The sequence below is a fragment of the Haliotis asinina genome, chromosome 5 (assembly GCF_037392515.1).
Source record: "Haliotis asinina isolate JCU_RB_2024 chromosome 5, JCU_Hal_asi_v2, whole genome shotgun sequence".
NCBI classification, from domain to species: domain Eukaryota; kingdom Metazoa; phylum Mollusca; class Gastropoda; order Lepetellida; family Haliotidae; genus Haliotis; species Haliotis asinina.
The window spans coordinates 4,874,067-4,894,570 of NC_090284.1; the positions used below are offsets into that span (position 1 = coordinate 4,874,067).

Here is a 20,504-nt window from a genome sequence, read left to right on the forward strand (position 1 = left end):
ATTTACTGAACATTCTCCCTTAGACCTTCCGTATTTTGAATGTCTCATGATGGCACATAAGATATCATACAAGATAGGAAAATAAGAAAACAATATTAAAAGTCAAACCTTTGAAAACGGCATAATGACACGATTCCAACATGAGCTGAAATAGGAAGGCACTGACCTGTGGCTGTAGAGGTTTGAGAAGCAGGGCTGACCAGCCTCACATAATGAAACTTGCTGCCGGGGACTTGTATTTGCTGTACATTGCTTGCCCCCCGGATCTGCATGGGGCGAAACACGGGTTGAGCAGGGGCAAGCTGTGGATGACTCTTCGTAGACACCGACTGGGCCAACACATTAGTCTTCTAGCAAGAAAGCAAAAAGCACAATCACAGCATACACCTGAAAATTGTAGGTCTTTTCAACTGAATGACGTATGTACACACTAGGAAATACTCATCTCAGAAGTCAAACAAGTTATGAAACTGTATACACTAAATTCATTTATTAATTAAGGGCTTTAACTGGAGTGATGTCCCTTTGTTGCTTATAATTCAGGCTCTGATCACCTTTAGTATACCAAGTGCAGACAGCTCAAATGGGACACATTTGTTCTACAGCTTTTAAGTCACTACCGCATAAGGGAAGATATGCAAAGTAAGATTCTAGAAGATGTCTCCTCTACTTGCCTAGTGACGACAGAATAGCAGTCACAAAACACTGACTTATTACCCGCTTCAAACAATGTTTTGGGGCATACATATTTACTTGTGTTCGTATTCATGTATTTCCCTCACTCTCACTCAGTATATTCTGAAGCCTGTTCCTTAATAACAGCGTAACATACATATTATTTCAATAACCTCTAATTTCAATCATTATTGATGTACAAGTCATGGGCGTATCTAAGCTCTCACCTGCTGAATTTCATGTCATACGAGTGTGTGTCTGATCAGTTGTGCCTGTTACTGAATCCACTAAGAATTGAACAGTTTCTCCGGTTGCAAACCTTATTAACCAACTGTGGTCATCACAACATGTGTGAGGTGAAATTTGAGTTTTATGTCATTTAAGATTACAGCACTAACACAGGGTGAGAGTGAATTAACTTACTGAATCTTAATTAACACCATAAAGCTTCAACCACTTTAACGATATACCATAACATGATCTAACACATTTAGTTTACTAACAGTATACTATCACATTTCAAATGTTAACTGTGCCACATCTTGCCTTTGTCAGTGAAACCTGATGCTTTTGCACATATGTACCAAGCTTGTAGAAGGAGAATAAAGAAGTTGAAGGCATTGCTCCCGGGACGATATGTAAGGTCCATCACAAACTTTAGTTCTTTGTGCACAGTACACATGCCTGTGGTACAACAGTTCCACTATGGGGTGAGTAGGCCATGTATCAAAAACGTTGGATAACCAAGACAATAACAAGTCAGCAGGTGATGGATTCTCATTAGGCTCAGTGAAACGATAACAAAAGACATCATTTGACAAGTTGTGACCATACTGGTTGGGTTATGGACCACAATGACCAGGATTCACTTCAAATTCAATACACAAGAGTGCTGACTATTACCCTCCTTACATGGATACACTCCAGTTTATTTACCTCACTTTAATAAATAGCACCCAATTAATGTATTATTCTTTCAAATATATTCATAATAAATTCTAGAGAATGTGAATAATGTATTGAATTAAATAAGGGATATGGCTTGACCCACCAAATCCATGGGTACATTGTAACAGACCTGACACACATACTAAGTCACTGACCTACTACATACAGTCAGTTCCCAGCATTGAAACGCCAAGAAAATAATATAGCATGTGGTATTACAGAATAATGATGAAAAGCAAGTACTGATGGCACTGATGGAATAGAGCTCATGATGTCAGTCACTGGATGCTTTGGCCCAGAACTGATTATTAACTATAAACAGATTGCTGTAATCCAGCTGGAATACTGCCACGTGAAGTCCTAAAAAGAAACCGATTTGATTTCCATATCTGCCAATTTCAAAATTCTAGGTAATATACTTACTACCATATCCTGTAATCTACACAAGATCAGGAATAACTTCAGCAAACAGTGCTAAGCCAAAGTGATAAACTTGTAATCAGTTAATACAATAGCAGGATAATGCAGAGAGACAATTACTGCAGTATACAGACAAATCATCTTGCTTCCTTAGGTGATGACACAAGTTTAAAAAACTCATACAACTTATCAACTTCTTATTAACGCTGGGCCACTACAACTGTATACATGTAACAATGTCAAAATTTACATCCCACTGCAGAGTACTTCATATCATTTTGTTCCCCAAACTAATGACATAATAGCTGATTTCATAACATTTCAGAGTGGCTGCTCTGGTGGCCAGAAATTTGGATTTAATCATTTGTTAAAAAAAATCAAGTTAAAGGGTAAAAATATGACACAGCAACAAAAAAAGATATTATCTACCTATACATATTCCAATTACATATTCAATTCAATTTTCACAGAAATTGATGAATTATCTAATGCCATACTGGCTAGCAACCAGTTATCGCCATTTTTATGCGGTTTTAATGATTTGCTCCATTATTTCTTAACAGAATGAAATAAAATTTGTCTTGATCAGCTATGCACCGATGTTTTCTGCTTGTTTACAGTTGTTTCCTCAAAAGGAAACATGGTAGTGTATTTTGTGCTTTCCCTACAACTAAAAAAAACAATTATCGCCATTTCTGAATTTTTTATGTTATTCACCTAATTTGACATAAACTTGGTAATGAAACTATTGTGTTTCAAACCATGACATACTGAAGAAATTTCATAATTGGACTTTGTTTTAAAATAAAGAAATTCAAAAGAACAAAACTCGCTCTCATTGTGAATGTTGACGGATGCCGATACAAGCTGATGGGAATACAGAGATGCCATTGGGGGGCATCCCCGATATCTCCAGGGTATACGTTCCGATAAGTCTCCACTATACCCTGGACGCATCTACGGCTCTGCCAGATAAATGTATTACCTCCCTTGACTGTCTTTTGATCCAATCAGGTGTCTACGCTGGGAAGTTGAGCGAACCAATCACAACTCACTTTCGTTTTTTGAATTATCTAACCGATTATACTTGGCAACAGAAACAATGCAGAGGTTATGTGTAAGAGATAGAAGGAGTTCTTGCATATGTTGTTTTAAAGTTTCAGACCTGTCAGTTTGCTTGTATGATTTCCCTAAAATCTGAGTCGCAATGCGAGCAAACCTTCCCTACCTTTGCTGACACTGGCAAGCTCGGTTATAACGGCGGCTTAGCTGATTGGCTACTGTGAGAAGGCGGAGCCAGCAAAGGGAGGGAATAAATTTATCTGGCAGAGCCGTAGATGCCTCCAGGGTATAGTGGAGACTTATCGGAACGTATAACCTGGAGATATCAAGGATGATTGAGGGGTTGAACTTACCAAAAGTTGACATTTTGAGTAGTAGTTTGCAATTTTCACAATGTCTGTTTTCTCTGGGAAAACGAAAAGATAAGGGTGAACATTGAGTTATATTTTGTCAGTATTGTCTGCATGTACTCTGTCAAGTCCATAAAATGGAGATGGAAATTTGGGTCAATTCAAAGTTAGGTGATTGAGTGTTGGCATTATGGTTATGTTCAGACACATTAAAATCTGCACTTTTTATGGACTGAGTTGTAAAGTCATAGATTCACAACACAGCCTGGATGATATTCATTCAATTCTCATCGTTCATGAAATTTCATGTCAACCCACGACATACCCCAATGTGTTTGGGTCTCATCTTCCGAGGGATTCATATTTGTAACATCTACAATATAAAATACTCACAGTAATTTTAACTCTTGTAACCTATCGTTTTTTGGATGTGTCAATGTGTGAAATACTACAGAAGTACAAGTAAAGCTGTCTGTGCAAGCGCTACAGCCAGGTGTTGGTGATAACTGGTACACAGCGATAACTGGTCACTGGTCAGTAGTATTCATTCAAATCCACAGTTACATAGGTCCAGTGGTTTCTCTGGATATAACCTTTATACTGGACATGCATTATCAGAAAAGCAAATAGCATGGTCAAAGTGCAATGACAAACAGATGTCTGGTATTTTCACTGAAGAGTCATGACCGTATAAATAAGTGGATTTTAATATCTTCAACAAATTGGTGGAAACAGGAACTCTCTTTTCTTGACAACAGTGCACAACCAAGAACAATGCACACACACCTCCAGGGGGAGGTAGCATGTTGGAGAAAGGTTATTTAAAAATATTTCCCTGCCATACACCATACATACACAAGATTCAAATAATTTTGGTAATGATTCTCAGTTAGATTTGCATACTTCAGTTTGTAGAAAATTGCACAACAATGTTAGTGCTGTATTAATAAAGATATTAAGTTCTTTGAAAATACTTTTAAAACATGTATTTAAGATTCAGAAAAGAACACTATAATTCATCTGGTTAAAAAGTTACAAGCTGATAGTGGACGCACTTTTTATTTGAGTTATATGTTTTTGCATACACATCCAGTCTGCGTCAACCTAAAAATGTTTCAGGGCATTAGTGGCTGTTATCGGACTGTGGTTGCTATAAATAATGGTAAGTTGGTGACATCTGTCAATCAATTCATACATGACTTCCATTGAAAGTCATGTGAACAGTAGTAAAATAAGCTCAGAAAATAATTACTATGCTTCATTACAAGTGCAACTATACATGCATGATGAACAATTTCTAGGAATAACCTGCATGAGATGAAGTTGTGCTGGAGAGAATTATAGAATAACCAATGACAGACGAGTGATTACAGAATATATGCAGAAGTTGAAATACTAGTAATGTTCACAGTGCCGAATACTGAGCTGGTTATTCTATTCACTACCCATAATGTCATTTAAAAAGAAGAACCATAAATAAAAAACACCTGGAGACAGGACTTGTGACCTTATCAGCTGATTCGTATTCATTTAAACATGAAGCAACGTAGTCTGTGAACAAATCATAGTTCTCTGTTTGGATGACCACTCAGCATATCATCACAAAAACACACCCTCAAAATTCAGAAAAACGTAAATGTGAGTCATATTCAGAAGAAAGTCAAAAGAGAACAAGTAACAAAATTTCATACACCATTTCTATAATGAGGTAAGGTGTTTAATGTACATTGCTTTCTCATGTATGGACTTAGGTGGGTGTACAGATCGGTGAAAGTGCTACCTGTATGGTACAAGTGAGTTCAGTGAATCCCATTAACACCCAATCAATTGGTGTAACAAAGGGTAAAAGATATATAACGTAAAAAGAGTTCATGAAGTACAATCAAGTGTCTGTGCACTGCCTCTTCAGTTCTAAAGTCTCTCAGAATATGCTTCACTGGGCTACACAAATCCAACATCAATTCTTCATCACACCTGGCCAATTGCCCAGGTTTCTCAAAAATAATCGTGCACCCGAGTCATGTCTCTGCCACTTTATGTAATTAGGCAGGTGTGATGCTTGTACACATGACATGTTTTTATGTCTGTGGGTTGCAAAGAAACTACATGTACATCCATTTTTCTCAGATGACTGGATCTAACAGACACTGGTACAAATTCTTGTCAGTTTCAAGTCCTGCTTGAACGGAAATTCAGAGAACATGTATTTACAAAACCCAACATCTCCACATACATTCTTTATGGATAACAACTTCTTCTAGTGTATATAATTTTGTTTGACAAGGGCATATGAATCCATACTGAAACAACGCATCAAGTACACTAAAAGAAGTTGTTATCCATAAAGAATCTTATCTAGCTTATATCTTATCTTATCATGTAAGAATGTCGAGTTTTGATTGGTCCACATGACTCTGATAAAATACCATGTACATCCATCACGATCCACCAGCGGGAGTATAAAAGTCATGTACTCCAGCTACGAAAGTCATATCACCCCGCTACGCCTCGGTGATGACGCAAAGTGGGAAAAGCGTGCGTCGACAAGCCTTTAGTAACGTGTGGTGCATTGAGGTCAAACGATCAGCTGGTGTCAACATGGCAGCAAGTCGATTTCGATGCGTGTTGTTTTGTTTTGATTTAGTGAAAACATTAAGCTAGATAAATGCATTATCACATCGTGTCTCGGGAAATACAGGGTTTTATCAGTCCCAGATAAAACCCTGTATTTCCTTCGACACGATGTGATAACTTATATTACCTTCTTGTCACTCGCCATACTTCTAAAATGCCCATCAATGAGTGAGTGAGTGAGTTTAGTTTTACGCCGCACTCAGCAATATTACAGCTATATGGCGGCGGTCTGTAAATAATCGAGTCTGGACCAGACAATCCAGTGATCAACAACATGAGCATCGATCTGCGCAACTGGGAACCGATGACACGCGTCAACCAAGTCAGCGAACCTGACCACCCGATCCCGTTAGTCGCCTCTTACGACAAGCTGAGTCGCCTTTTATGGCAAGCATGGGTTGCTGAAGGCCTATTCTACCCCGGGACCTTCACGGGTCTAAAATGCCCATCAAACAGATCATCTTTCTGAGCACACAATGAGCCCTCATCATGTCAGCAAATGAACCAGCCAATTGGAAGCCACCGTTACACTTGAGTGCACATCCACCCGCTTTGACTGGGTTTGGTCTCCCGAGGGCTTCATTTCTTGGGAAGTAAGCCCAAGTACGAAATATTGCACTTTTGAATCGCAATTGTACGCTTGTAATTTTGTTTATTTGTTTTTTTTACAAGCAGCAATGTATGTGTCATGAATATGTGATAATTGTGGTTTAATTATGTTTGATTTTTTGGTTGCATGTGACCTTTAGGACATAGTGTATCCAGATACACCAGTCAGTAAACTCACATTACAATATGTTACACAACAAACACCTGCATTCTTGCCTCAAATTCACAATGTTTGACAACTAAAAAAAAAATCAATACACAAACAATGTAATAATATGCATACACACATCATCAGATACCTGTTCATATTGCATCCATACACACTAGAAAACATCTTCACAATAAATACATCAAAGGATAGTAACTGTCACACTACAAAAGGTTCAGATTTAGGGGGTCTCTTGATTCAAACACTTTAGGAGAACTATTCAAGGATTACACTACATTTAAACACTGATAAATCATGTCAACCAACAGTTGTCATATGCGGCTTCGGCAGCTTCATGTTTTTTCTTTGGATCAGACAACTGAGATTCAATAGTTCGGTTGACTACTTACTATAAAAAAAAATTTGGTCTGTCAAATAAGCAAAATTTGATACTTCATGCAGTGAGATTGGACTCAGAGGGAGCATCCATGTTACATACTGAATCAAGATGTTATCTTTACAGTAAACTCAAAGTAATCAAGACAGTATACTGGTGGCTTTCATCTTTCATAACTATTTTAAGAACTACAGCACCCTTTCATCTTTTTGTTCAACCAGATAAACACATTGGCTCTGAGGTCCTACAATATGTACAAAGTACATTCCACAAAGGGGCTTACTGTGTAAGTCAACCAGTTAAGACCTTTCAGCGATGAAGGAGCACGAAATAGCTCTGACATGTTGTCATTAAGACTAAAAAGAAGTGGTTCTCCATGAAACATATATTCATGGTCATCCAACTTCTAAATGCCTTTCTTGACTTGTGGAAGCTGACAATGGCTCTGACGTCACCTGGAACTTGTTTTTTGCCTCAAGACTAAAAACTGAAAATGGCCTCTTTTGGGGGTCACTGATGGTTCAACTTAACAAGCCCAACAATATCAGTTCTTGATAGGTGTGTCACTGAAACACTTCAAATGATTTATTTTACAGTGGGCAGTAAACTTGACCTGAGACTGAAGCTGAATTGAAATTGTAAAAAGCTGAGCTTATTGATACACAGCAATTTATGTACTGTCTGATCGGTGCCAATTCAGAGAAAGGGAAATCCAGGTGTGCAAAAAAGGATGGAGAGATGGAACAGCACAGGTTAAAGATTAAGTAACTGTCGGTACTTGTGCACATGCTTTTTGAACACCTGGCTGTCCCTTCCTCTGCATTCCTCCCACCTAACAATCAATGAACTCTGTCAATATTTTAATGATGCAAAAAACTTCAAAGAGTTGGTATGATGTTTTGATTATGATCAGTGTTTCACTGAATATTTTATGTTGGTTAGTATTCAGGTTAGATTGCAACTCATTGGTTCACTTTTAAGCCAAATGGAGTATAAGTCATACAAGATAATAACATCTATTATAGTTTAAGTGACCTATCTATCTCTGATCAACACATGTCCTGTCTGGAGAACTTGGAAAGATGTGTCTTGTTTGGGGTTGCCAATACTTTAATCAGCTTTCCTTGTCAGGCAACTAAATTACTCATTTCAACATATCCCTTGGACAAGAACATTGCTATTTCCCACACCATTCCTAAGAATTAACACCATGGGCAGCCGGTCTCACAGTCCCTTGCCCACATTATTTCCCCTACTGACAAGCCCTCTTTGCTGAATGCCGAAGCCTTAAATGAACCAAGTAATGTAATGTAATCAACAATCACATAGGTCTTAATTTGCTAGGAAATGTTTAGTTTTATGATCCCTTACATTCAAAAGCCCTTATACACTCCCACTCCTATACTTGCTAATGCATGAATAAACCAAAACAACTTGATATTTCATTCAAAGGCGGGATATCATAAATGATGCCCTGTGGTCAACTGATCAGGAATGCCTCAAATTATGAAAATATATTTCACTATTCATTAGATTTTCATACTATATTTCAAATCAATATAATTTGATACATAATGATGTTGTTAATGAAATATGAATGTAAAAGTAACTGTAAATCATGTATGTATGTAAATAATTTGACTTTGTCCCACTAGTGCTCACTGTTGGCTCTCCACTGATGAACTCTCTAACAGCCTGCTACCAGCACCTTCAGATCTAGTTTAGAATCTTATACCTTGAATAATCGTCACAGACTCATACATTGACAATATTGATTGACACTGAAAATAAACTCATCTGGACATAACAGCTTGACAGCTTAAGACTGATCTGAAACATCAAAGAGAAAAGAAATAATTATTAGTCTTATTTGCTTACCCCATTGCCTTGTTTAATTATGAGTTTAGATGGAGACATTGTGATGGTTGCAGGTTTGGCCGCTGATGTTGTGCTGGTTGTGTGCGTGCTTGCTAAGTCAGTAAATGTCCTTGCCATTACAGTGCCACTTGCTGATACTGTCATTAAACGTTGTGGAGATTTAGCTATAGACACAGGGATCATAGTAATTTTTGTAGGAGTTTTTGCTGGAGAGATCGGGACTTTATTTACAGGGATGACTTTCGTAGGAGATCCTGGTAATGTTGCTAGCACTGTTTTCATCGGGGACACTATTCCCTGTGACGTTATAGTCACTGTTTTAGTTGGCGACTGAACATGTGGCATCACATTTATCCCACCTAGTGATTGCAGTGAAACAGGCTGACCTTGCTGAACTTGAGCCATTTGCACAGGGACAGCCTGGGGCTGACTAGTCGTGGGGTTTTTAGTAATTATCACTTTAGTCACAATTGGATTTGTGCCAGATCCTGAAGACAGTTGCCTCTTGATCCCCACTTTGTCATTACTAGATGGCACCTCCACCACTGCTGTCTGCATTTGGTTGGCTCGAACACTGCCTGTATCAACCCGTATGGTCTGGTGTCCACTATCTGTCCCTAAACCTCCACTGTTACTTGGAGACTGGACAACTATAGTCTTGGTTCCACCTGCAAAAGAATCCAGAGAACCACCCACACCAGGGCCTCTCAGATATATGGTCTGCGTGCCTTGTAGTGCAGATGATAATGATCCAATCAAACTTGTAGACGGTTGAACCACAACAGAATCACCACTTGACACAATATCTTTTGGTTGCAACTTGTCAGAATCAACCCCAATGAGCTCCACTGTCTTGATGTCCGACCCAGAACTGTTGGCCTGGTCAGCACGTCCCATCAAGGGAGTCAAGAGAGACACACCCTCTGAAGAGATTGTTTTCACAATGGGAAGTGGTGTTGTGTCAACATTCACATTCTCAATCGATGCTAAGAGTAACCCGTCAGTTTCATCATTTTTGGTAATGCCTGAAGAAGATAAAACAAAGCTGTAGATATCACAGCAACAAAAAAAGAAAACTCAAAGAAAACTGTTCAAAGGCTTAACAACAAAAAATATCAACGAAATTATATCACTAGGCACTGTTGCCTGACAGGCTGTTTCATATATCCATCAAGGCATGTGCTCCATATCAGCCTGACTTTTGAAATATCATGAACATCATGTAATTCTTCACAGATATCAACAAAATCTTCAATATTGCCACATAATAAGTTATGCAAGAAGCAGTCAGTTTCTGAAATGTAAACATGTAAGGTTGCATTTTTAAGACAAACATCACATCAAAATTTCTCTGTTGTTCTACACTTTTCTACAAGTTCTTTACATAGAATGCCATAATCAAGTTAGAATAGATCCAAGTGGACTGGCAGGTCAGGCCAACTGAATCTATAACTCAACCAGTATGGAATGTTGTACCCTGGTTTGTCCGGTCCAAACCTGATTACTGACAAGCCACATACCTTGCATATTGCTCAGTGTTCAATGACCTAGAAAATCTAAAATGCATAAACGTGCAATTTTAACAAGGATAGCAATTACAAGAGAACGTCAACTTTCAAATTATCCAATGTCCCCAAACCATCTACAGATCATACTAGGCTGCATCAAATGAACAAAATATAAATGAAAACACTTTAGTTGCAAAGCAAACATACATTTTTGGATTTCCTGCCCATTTACCTCCATGAGAAATCCTTGATAACAGTAAATTTACTCATTCAACTCAAGCATTTGCTTCTGATGTTGTTGATAAACTTTAAGACAAAACTAGATATGCTAAGCACTACCACAAAAACATGAACCTCTACAGAAAATTGTCACTAACTTTGAACATTAGCTCATTAACATCCACTAGCAACATTTTATCATATATATGCATGCATATCAAAAAGAAAAGTAAAAACATCTCACTAGTCAGTTCAACTAAGAAGGTATCCCAATAAATGTATCACTATGTGCATTTAGCATGCTGATACTGACACAAATCCATCGCCTGTTTCTTTTGTATTTGATTTCTGAGACTGCTGATAGTTATATTTAGTTAATATGATAATTTCGTTAAAACACGTTGTACTAATAACACTTGGTCGCGTTTGTAAACACAACTGGATATGTATTCCATATCTGGGACACGTAAACATTGCTTGAAACACGCGCCATTTGGAGATGGAAATTCAGGGAAATTTAAATCGCCGGGATGTTTTAGGAGTGGAATAAGCTTGTACAACCTCAATAACAACCTATTATATCATATCGCACGTCTGAAAGAAGGATCGTTCTGTCTATATTCGATACAGGACAGGGGATTATTTGCATATTTCAGTACCTTACATTCTCTATATCGCACCACTGTGCCATATTTACCAAATAGGGTTGGATGACATTGGAGGACGCATTACATGGCCGTTTGTATATTATTGCCGAATCGTCCTAATTAGTGATTTAGTTTTCCGTGAGAGCTCAACATGGCCTTTCAATTGTGGTCCGGGGCTCAGAAACCACGTACCTGATCTCTGAGCAGGCATTCTGTATTTGTTCAAAATCACGCGCCCACCATTACCATCCCATAATGTGGACACTCGGCATCATTTTCCGCGAAGACAGTCGCACGGATGGAATAATCTTTTCGTGCTGATTGGATAAATATACATTTTTGGATTAAATCCTTGTTAAAATAAAAGTGAAAGATTAGAGATAAAATCATCTGTCCTAGTACAGTTCGTTTGAGCCACTATTTATCCAGCTAATAGTATCAGACGTTTTATTTATTTTTATGCGATCCTAATGTGTCAAGAAACATGGCTGCCCCTGTGAAACAACAACTTTCTCTGCTGGCAAACCTGTCTCATGCCGGCGGTTCTCACAAAGATGTCACTGAAAAGTAGTGATTTTATTTCAATGTTCTTATAGAGATACGGAAACCCATAATTAAACGTTACTATCATCATCTCTTGCCCTTTATCACACAGCTTCAGTCAATGTCTAAATCTACTGTTAGCGCTCAAGTTGACGCTAAGCGAACCAATGCATATCCTTGACAGTTGCCCATATATCCGTTATGTTTCGATTTGACAAAGTTCATACCTATATACATGAGAGAAATGTTCTGCTATTAATTGGACTCAATATTGTGTTCGATCGGTCACAAAGTTCAGTAGTAGTCATTCTATAATTTGTGACAATTTTTGCACAAGAAGTTAATAGAGTAAGTTTTCCGGACGTAGATTATAGTAACGCTGCCTCTCCTGTTAACACTGTTCTGTTGGTATTTGGTATTTTTCACCGAATTATGTTTCCAACCCTTTGGTCCTCATTTACATCAACCACTGTTTTAAGATCATTTGGATCAGGCACTCCTTTCAGATCAGATCCGTGAAGGTAAAGGGTAGAATAGGCCTCCAGCAACCCATGATTGCCTTTACAGGTAACTATGCTTGTCATAAGAGGTGACTAAAGAGATCAGGCGGTCAGGCTCTCTGACTTGGTTGACACATGTCATCAGTTCCCAATTGTGCAGATTGATGCTCATGCTGTTGGTCACTTGATTGTCTCATCCAGACTTGATTATTTACAGACCATTGTGATATAGCTAGAATATGTTGAGTGCTGTGTGAAACTAAACTCACTCACTCCTTTCAGATCAAACAGCTATTTAGGAGAGGGCAATACAAATCAAAATGTCCCATTAATATCCTGAATGGTAGGCACCCATTTATGAATCATCCTTTGGGTTAGTTGTAGGGTATTGGTCTCTCTTTTACTGACTAAATCAGCACAATCTGAGTTAACTTTTCATAAATCTAGGTAAGGCGAAAGGGATATTTCGGCCTACAATCCTGTCATTGAGTCCTTGCAGGTGGAACGTATGGAGCTCAAATATCCACTTTAATTCAAGAGATCTTCTTTTTTCCATGGTTGTCCCAGAGTCTGGATTGTCTTTGAGTTGGGTTATGATCTGGAATTGTAGATAATTTTTGCCATGATGTTCTGAATTTGAAGTGAAGTTCGACAGGTTTGTCGCGCTTATGCGTGATATCAGCATGGTGTTCTGTTAATTGAATTCTGAAACATCTTTTGGTTTCACCTACATATTGTTTCTTGCAGTGTTTGCAAGTGAGGAGGTATACTACATTACGGGATTGGCAAATGTAGCTCCTTGTTTTGAAGGCCTTTTTGGTGACAGAGCTGGTGAGAGTGTCGCTGTTGCTTAATATTTTGCCGATTTTTTCAATAAGCCTTGTGGTATCATCGACGAAATTGACTGTCCACTGATTTGTGGGAGTTGTCTGGGATAGGTCAAAGTGGCTTTGACTAGGTGATCCTTAAGAGTTTTATTTTTGCAATAAGGTGAGGGGAAAGTGTCTAGGCAGATGTCTGAGCCACTGAGCCAGCGTTTTCTGACAATGGCATAGAGTTCCATGTTCATGGGATTATAGTTGCTAACTAGGACCATTCTGTTATTATTTCGTGTTTTTTTCGTTGGGGAGGATAAGAGACATGTCCTGTTGTTAGAGTCGGACCTTGTTTTGTTTTGTTGTATGTATTTCTTTGGATACCCTCGTTTTAGGTAGTAGTTGATAAAGTTGAGGCTATGTTTTTCATATTCCTCGGGTTGAACAGATGCATTTCAATCGTAGAGATTGACTGAAAGGACCTTTCATTTTAATATGTGTAGGGTGACAAGATGTATACGACAGGTACGAGTCGGTGGGTTTGCAGTAAAGTGTGAACTACAGTTTGTGGAGGTCTTTACTGTATGAGACCCAGGTGTCAAGAAATGTGACTTTGTTTCTTGAAAATTCAGCCATGAATTGTAGTGCGATGTGCACTATTGAAATACTCTCCAGCTGGGCATTTTGGAACTGGATTTGTGTGCGCAATAAGCTGATTGCGTACGCTTTTTGATGTTTGGGCTCTGGTTTGGGCAAGCTCAATGGGGTATGTGGCTTGTATCGGTGGTGGGTTGGCCACAAATTTTGAGTGTTTCCAAAAAGTATGTATGCACTCAGCGGGCCCTCTTTTAATTAGCATTCCTGAGGTCCCTGTATGTAGGCATCAGGGAGTCGGCTAATTTAACCGCTTTTGACTCGGTGGTTACATTGGACTTGGGTTCAAACTCTAATGTGAGTCTTCTTCTTTTCTTCATGTCTGATGGGTCAGGTCCATGGACCTGTACCTCAGTGGTGATACTAGAGAAAGAGCTCTCTGATATGATCGGTGTAACCACTGTGGACATCCTGAGCATGCAGTAGAGAGGGAGACGTTGAAACAAAATGTGTGACTACAGTGGGCCTGATCGGCAGAGGTGTATCCTGGTTACACATTTCGTACAAAGTGTACTCATCAGATGGAGATACTGGAGGCATGCATGCCTTTTTGTAGAGAGAGTCTCGGTGGATGTGTTATTTGTGACGTCATTTTAACCTGTTCCCAGTATTTGTGTCCCCGGAATCCCCCACCGACAGCTGTGCTGCCATGACGTCACAGCATGAGAACACTCCTGTGATGTCACAAATAACACCACCACCAAGTCTCTCTCTATTAGAGGGCACACGCCTCCAGTATCTCTGTCTGAGTATACTTCGTACGAAACTCATAACCAAGATACACATCAGCCAATCAGGCCCAGTGTTTTGCTTCAACTTTTCATAAATCTAGTTTTGAGGTTTGCTGCCACAGGTAACAAGTTGCGTGTTGCATAGTTTGTAAACAAGCGTCCTTGTCAAAATGGCCTCTTCTCAAAATGACCATAGCCATGGCTATTTTTACCTATTCCCAGTAAACAACCACTCATTATTTGTGATGGCACCCATGGTACTGTGGCAGTGTACTGGCTACAATAGCTAATTAGATTAATTCTTAAGCCAAACTTACTTTCAGTCTGGTGTATTAATGGCACTATGTTGCTGAACTCAGTAAACAGTCTCTTTTGTCTGACTTGTGATGAAAGAGCAATGAACCTCAAGAAGTTTTGCAGAATTTCCTTTCAGCTGACATTTAAAACTTCAGGTTTATATAGTATAACTGTTCCATTTTCAGATATAAAGCCATCCTTGAAGCTGTATTGAAAACTGGCGGAGCCGACTTGATTCCATCTCTTCAAGCTTTTGTAGAAGCATGTGAGTCCTTAACTTTACTCTTCCATTGCTGTCCTCCTTTGCGGGCTAAGTTCTCCACATTATCCATCCTATCCTACTAATAATCATGCCGAGGTAAAATATCTCATTGTGAAGGCTCAGCATTGTGTCTCAAGCAACAATTCATAGCTAGGGCCACTTTGAGGTGGATATTAAGTGCTCTGCAAATACATTATATAATATGTATAGCTATTCATTTATGATGTGATGATATCATGTAGAAAACATTAAAAGCACAGCACATTTAGTTTTCAAATTAAGGAAAAGTCCATTAAAGTCCTTGAAAGTCAAGGTAAAATGACATGGCCCCAAAGCTGACAATGCTAAAGGTCCTTCAGATTAATAACTATAGAATCAGAGAGAAAAGAACAGGAGACCCCCATTTGAATACTTGCTCTCATTCCATACTAATTCCATGATATATATGGTTCAAGTTGTGTATTGTGAGGAAAAGGGAACCTGAGGAACAAGTAACTAATATTATGTTTATTTATGTTTACTTTTAAAACATCTCACTGGAGAGACCCACCTTTGCAATAAACCTTTCAATCTTTGTCATTGCAGTGGTGAATGAAAATGTTAGCCTGGTGATATCGCGGCAGATTCTGTCAGATTTTACTTCCCAGCTTTCAAAGTTACCAGATGCTATAGCAAAGCAGGTGGCACACTACACATTAGACAAGATACACACAAGAGTCATATCTTTTGAAGAACAGGTATGAAATCAGATCAAATCTGAAATTATTGTTTTTACCAATGTGTAATTTAGATGTTTTCCTTCATGTAAATCAACTTCTGTGGAAATATTTTCTTATAAATCTACAGTATACATTAATTATGCACTGAATGAAAAAAATATTTATGTTGTAAAAGTACTGTAAAATTGGATTATTTAGTTGATTACAGCCTTGTTTATATGCTGCAGGTTGCAGCCATTAGACAACACTTGGCAGACATCTACGAGCGGGAGCAGTGCTGGAGGGAAGCAGCAAACGTCTTGGTTGGAATTCCACTGGAGACTGGACAGAAGTAGGTTTACCGTAGAGAGTATGAAACACTGCTTCCACTTTACTATTGTTTCCTCTTAGAAAACCCTCAGGTCATTGTAATTCTGTACTGTTAGCAAAAGGCACTAACAGATTATAATGTATTTGCACGTGACTTTCAGGCAGTACAGCACTGACTACAAGCTAGAGACGTACCTGAAGATTGCCAGATTGTACTTGGAGGATGATGATCCTGTGCAAGCAGAGGCATACATCAACCGAGCATCTCTCCTCCAGGCTGACACTCAGAACGAACATCTCCAGATACACTACAAGGTGATGAGGAGTAATATCACCTCCTATTCTTTTTCAGAAGAGGTCCTCCTTGGTGTACTTATTTTATGTCCTACACAAATTCTTACAGTCATACCAATATTTTTAATAAAATATTTACAAAACAAAAAACCTTGTCTTTGCTGTGTTTGACCACCCCTAGAGAGCCTCCCCAGGTCTGCAGCCAAGACAAGGTAATTCTAACCTCACTAATCAATTTCCATGCTGTCATTGATCAAGTGAAGACATGCACACGATTTTTGAACTTTTAAAGTCGATTTCCTATCAAGATGAGTGAGAAAGATATGAATACTGTATGTATGGTCCCTTTTTAATTACATGGGTGGACACATTTAGAAAAAATTCCATTCTTTAATGTTGTAACTTTTACGTCACCACTCAAAACCAAGTGTTTGTAAGACGGTGGCTTGTGGCAGCCAACATTTCCTAATCCTATGCACATTTTTGCTTGAAAGGCTCTTACACTTTTGATTTGGGATTGTTGTGTGTATTATTTCTTTTACATCACATTATGTTTATTTACATATTTGCTTCAAGCTTGTGCTTTTTTTATTTTGAAGATGCTAATTGAATTTTGCTGAGGTATTTCTGCACATTCTGTTGCATTTAGTGTTGTATTCTCTTTGCACAAAGTCTCCACTTTAGGCAACATTTTCGACAAGATGGCAAATGCAGTGTCATTCTATATTCTTCTGTATGTTTACATCTTAGTGAATGTTGCTGTGTTTGCTTTTATGTTTCACATGTTAATTATTGCAATTGCATTAGGTTATCCTTGTGTAGGTAAGGTTTGCGTTATGTTCAGAATACATACATTTATTACATACATATACACACAGTTTACCAGGTTTGGTTGATTTTAATTAAGCTGTCTTTTAAACATTGCCTGACTTGCCAGACCAAGGTACTTGGCAGCCACACAACAGGCACTACTCTTGTTGCCCTACTATATGGGGTTTGTATCTGAAGTGGTCTTGGAGGCTGCTTGTTCCTAGAACAACCCTCCATTTCTCACTTATGGTCCTCGGTTCTTGCCGCTTCCCTTCCTTCCACATCACGGAGGGAGTCTATTGAGAGGAATGCTCTCTGCAGACTAAGAAGGGCAGGGCAGCTGGCTTCCAGCAGCCTTTTCATTTGGAAAGGGGAGTCAGCTCTGACTCCTATTAATCCCTTGGTGTCTCCACCACAACCAAATGCCAGCTGCAGAGGTTCACTGCTTTCTACTGCGAATACCTGTGAGGCAGGCTATCAATATTCCCTTTGGAAGAAAGCCATGTCTGGGTCCTGTTGATGCTCAGGGATGGGCATTTGGAACTGAGATATATAATCATTTTCTGGATTGCCGGACTCGGTGTCAAAGTCCAGTTTCTTCTGGACAAGACAGCCATCGACAGGGTCCCAAAAGGTGAGGAAATGTGAACTTCTACTCAGCTTATTTCCTCATTACTTAGGACAGATGATTCTGGCGTATTCTCAAATTCAGTGGGCTGAACAAGTTAACAGAAATACCATCCTTCAAGATGGACACACTGCTTTCAGTGATGTCATCTTTCGAGGTAGGAGATTGAGTAACAACACTTGACCTCAAGAACCCATGTCCCATGCCCCCCAATTTCAGGAAGTACCTTCAGTTTTCCTTCAGCAGATTGTGCTACCCTTTTCATGTGCTCCCCTTATTCATTGCTGTTCTGGTGAGGGTTTTCAACAGATCGATGTTCAATCCAGCCATGTTACCAGATCGCAAAGCCAGTGTTGTCACCCATCCCTAAAGAACTGACTCTTCAGGGCACTAGCCCAACAGTTTTGTCATGAAGCCACACAACCAATGTTGGACATTCTTACAAAACTGGGCTGGATTGTCAATCTCAAGAAGTCAGACCTTGTCGTGATTCAGAATCTGGTCCTTCTTGGGGTGAGATACATGTCTAAGCATGGCCTTGTCTCCAAGTCTGAAGACCGCAATGTTGAAATCCAGAAGATAACTCTTCAGTTCCATGAGTCTTCCAGAGCTTCAGCAAGGACATGGCTCCAGTTGCTAAGAAACATGGCAGAGTGGTTGATTCCTCATCTTCAGTGGTAGACCAATGTCAGGAATCTCTACAAGGGACACCCTCTTGATCCAAACAGATGCACCCCTCATAGATAGGGGAGGTGTTCTAGGCGAACTGTCAATGTCAGAGAATGAGGTCATCCTCATCAATGAGCTGGAATGGAGAGTAGTCAGGTTGGTGTTTCAACAGTTTGTGGAGCACGTTTAGAAACAGGTGGTTTATCTCGAGATGGACAACCGGATGCTGATGACTTACATCCTGAAGCAAGGAGACACTGTATCCTGCTGTTGTGCACCAAACATTCAGAATATGGATGGATGAGCCTGCTATTCATGCCATACACTTTTCTGCAAGTTAGTAGGTCTTGCTGCTTCAGCCATTATTCCAATGATATTTCAGCATTCCACATACCTGTCAATGGTGCTCTCTTGGGGCAGCACCTTCTCATTGCCCTTGATTGGCTGTTCGGTCTTCTTTTTCATAATCCGTCGTCTCTTCCACTCCAACTGTTGAGTTGGAAGGGGGCATTTCTGGCAGTAATGTGTGGCAGATGGCTTGGCATCATTCATGTGATCCCGAGCTGATGGTCTTTCACAATGACAGAATCAATATTAGACAGCCAGTCTTAAGATAGACAGTGGCTTCCACAAGATGGCTCCTATTGAGCTTGTAGCAGTAGCGACCTCTGAAGCATATGCCGCAGCCCTGAACATTGAAGAGACAACCTACCACGTTCATTAAGTACTACCGACTCGAGAAGCACTTTAATGTGCATGCTCGGTTTGGTCAGTCTGGTTATCGTGTCTTGTCTTGTCATGTCTTATCATGTCTTGTCTATAACTGAGTTAGGTTTTGGGATAACACTGTTTCTGTATCTTTTCAGGAGATGGGTGTTTAAATTTTCCTTCGTCATAATGAGGGGTTCTGGTGGTGGCATTTTATCGCTTCCGTCAATTACATAATGACGTCTGCTTTTGTTCAATTTCCTGAGAAAGCTTTGCTTGTTTTCTTGGGGTGGTGTCCACCCAGACTGTCGAAAACTGGAATTTTATAAATTCGTTTATTACGTAAGGAGATAATGGAGATAATCATCCACTAACACTGCGACATTTGATGCACAGGTTGTTAAGGAAAACAAAATATGTCATACAGTAGATTCTTTGTTGTGGTCACTTTTAGCAAGGTAGCCATTCTGATCAGCATAGTTCATTATTGAAATCTCTTATGTGTGAAACTGGTCCTTGAGATGCTGAAGCCTTCTTTCAAGTTCTTCTTAAGTGTTTATTATTGCTGCTTTGTTACAATATGGAGTGTACAGTATTCATAGACCTTATCGAAGCAGTCTGTCTGCTATCTGCAGGTTTTTATGTTTTCCAAGGTAGATGACGCTCTGGGTGTTATCAGAGCACCCTTGAGCACTGTCTCACTCTCCATTGCTTTTTGACAGTCCGGTTGTGTATTGGATAAAACATTGAGAGTCTGGGTGTGAACCCTTGGGGTTTAATCAAGGCCCTTGCTAAGTCCTCCTGAAAAGGAGGGGATATTTAGAGGCATTAATATGAAATAAACGATCACTGGCTTGGCATTTGTTCAATCCCTGGAACTTGGTCGTGCTCCTGACTGTCGTTTGAGTTCATGTGACTGGTAAATTTAAGCTTGATCTATATTTGGATTGGGGAATTCCACTTAAATTGGGGTTTGTTTTTGCCAAGACAAAATGCCACTCCATGGAAGTCAGGCTCATATTTATAAGTGCCATTAATGAGGTTGCATACCAAATATCAAAATGTCAAAT

General features: G+C 39.3%; 2 protein-coding genes across 3 annotated transcripts in view; one reads left to right on the forward strand and one right to left on the reverse strand.

The window, feature by feature from the left end:
- The window catches only part of LOC137283408 (protein lin-54 homolog), a 24,474-nt gene extending 12,693 nt beyond the window's left edge, over positions 1-11,781 (reverse strand). For both annotated transcript variants that reach the window (XM_067814878.1, XM_067814877.1), the window contains exons 1-3: positions 11,688-11,781; positions 9,122-10,146; positions 167-350 (exon numbers count right to left, since the gene is read on the reverse strand). In XM_067814878.1, coding sequence (XP_067670979.1) covers positions 167-350; positions 9,122-10,146; positions 11,688-11,706 — 1,228 coding nt within the window. In that variant the 5' untranslated portion in view covers positions 11,707-11,781. The remainder of the gene's footprint in view (positions 1-166; positions 351-9,121; positions 10,147-11,687) is intronic.
- Positions 11,763-20,504, forward strand: part of LOC137283414 (COP9 signalosome complex subunit 4-like) — a 16,265-nt gene continuing 7,523 nt past the window's right edge. The window contains exons 1-5 of the mRNA XM_067814885.1: positions 11,763-12,062; positions 15,221-15,300; positions 15,883-16,034; positions 16,244-16,347; positions 16,487-16,640. Of these exons, the coding sequence (XP_067670986.1) occupies positions 11,980-12,062; positions 15,221-15,300; positions 15,883-16,034; positions 16,244-16,347; positions 16,487-16,640 (573 nt within the window). The 5' untranslated portion in view covers positions 11,763-11,979. The remainder of the gene's footprint in view (positions 12,063-15,220; positions 15,301-15,882; positions 16,035-16,243; positions 16,348-16,486; positions 16,641-20,504) is intronic.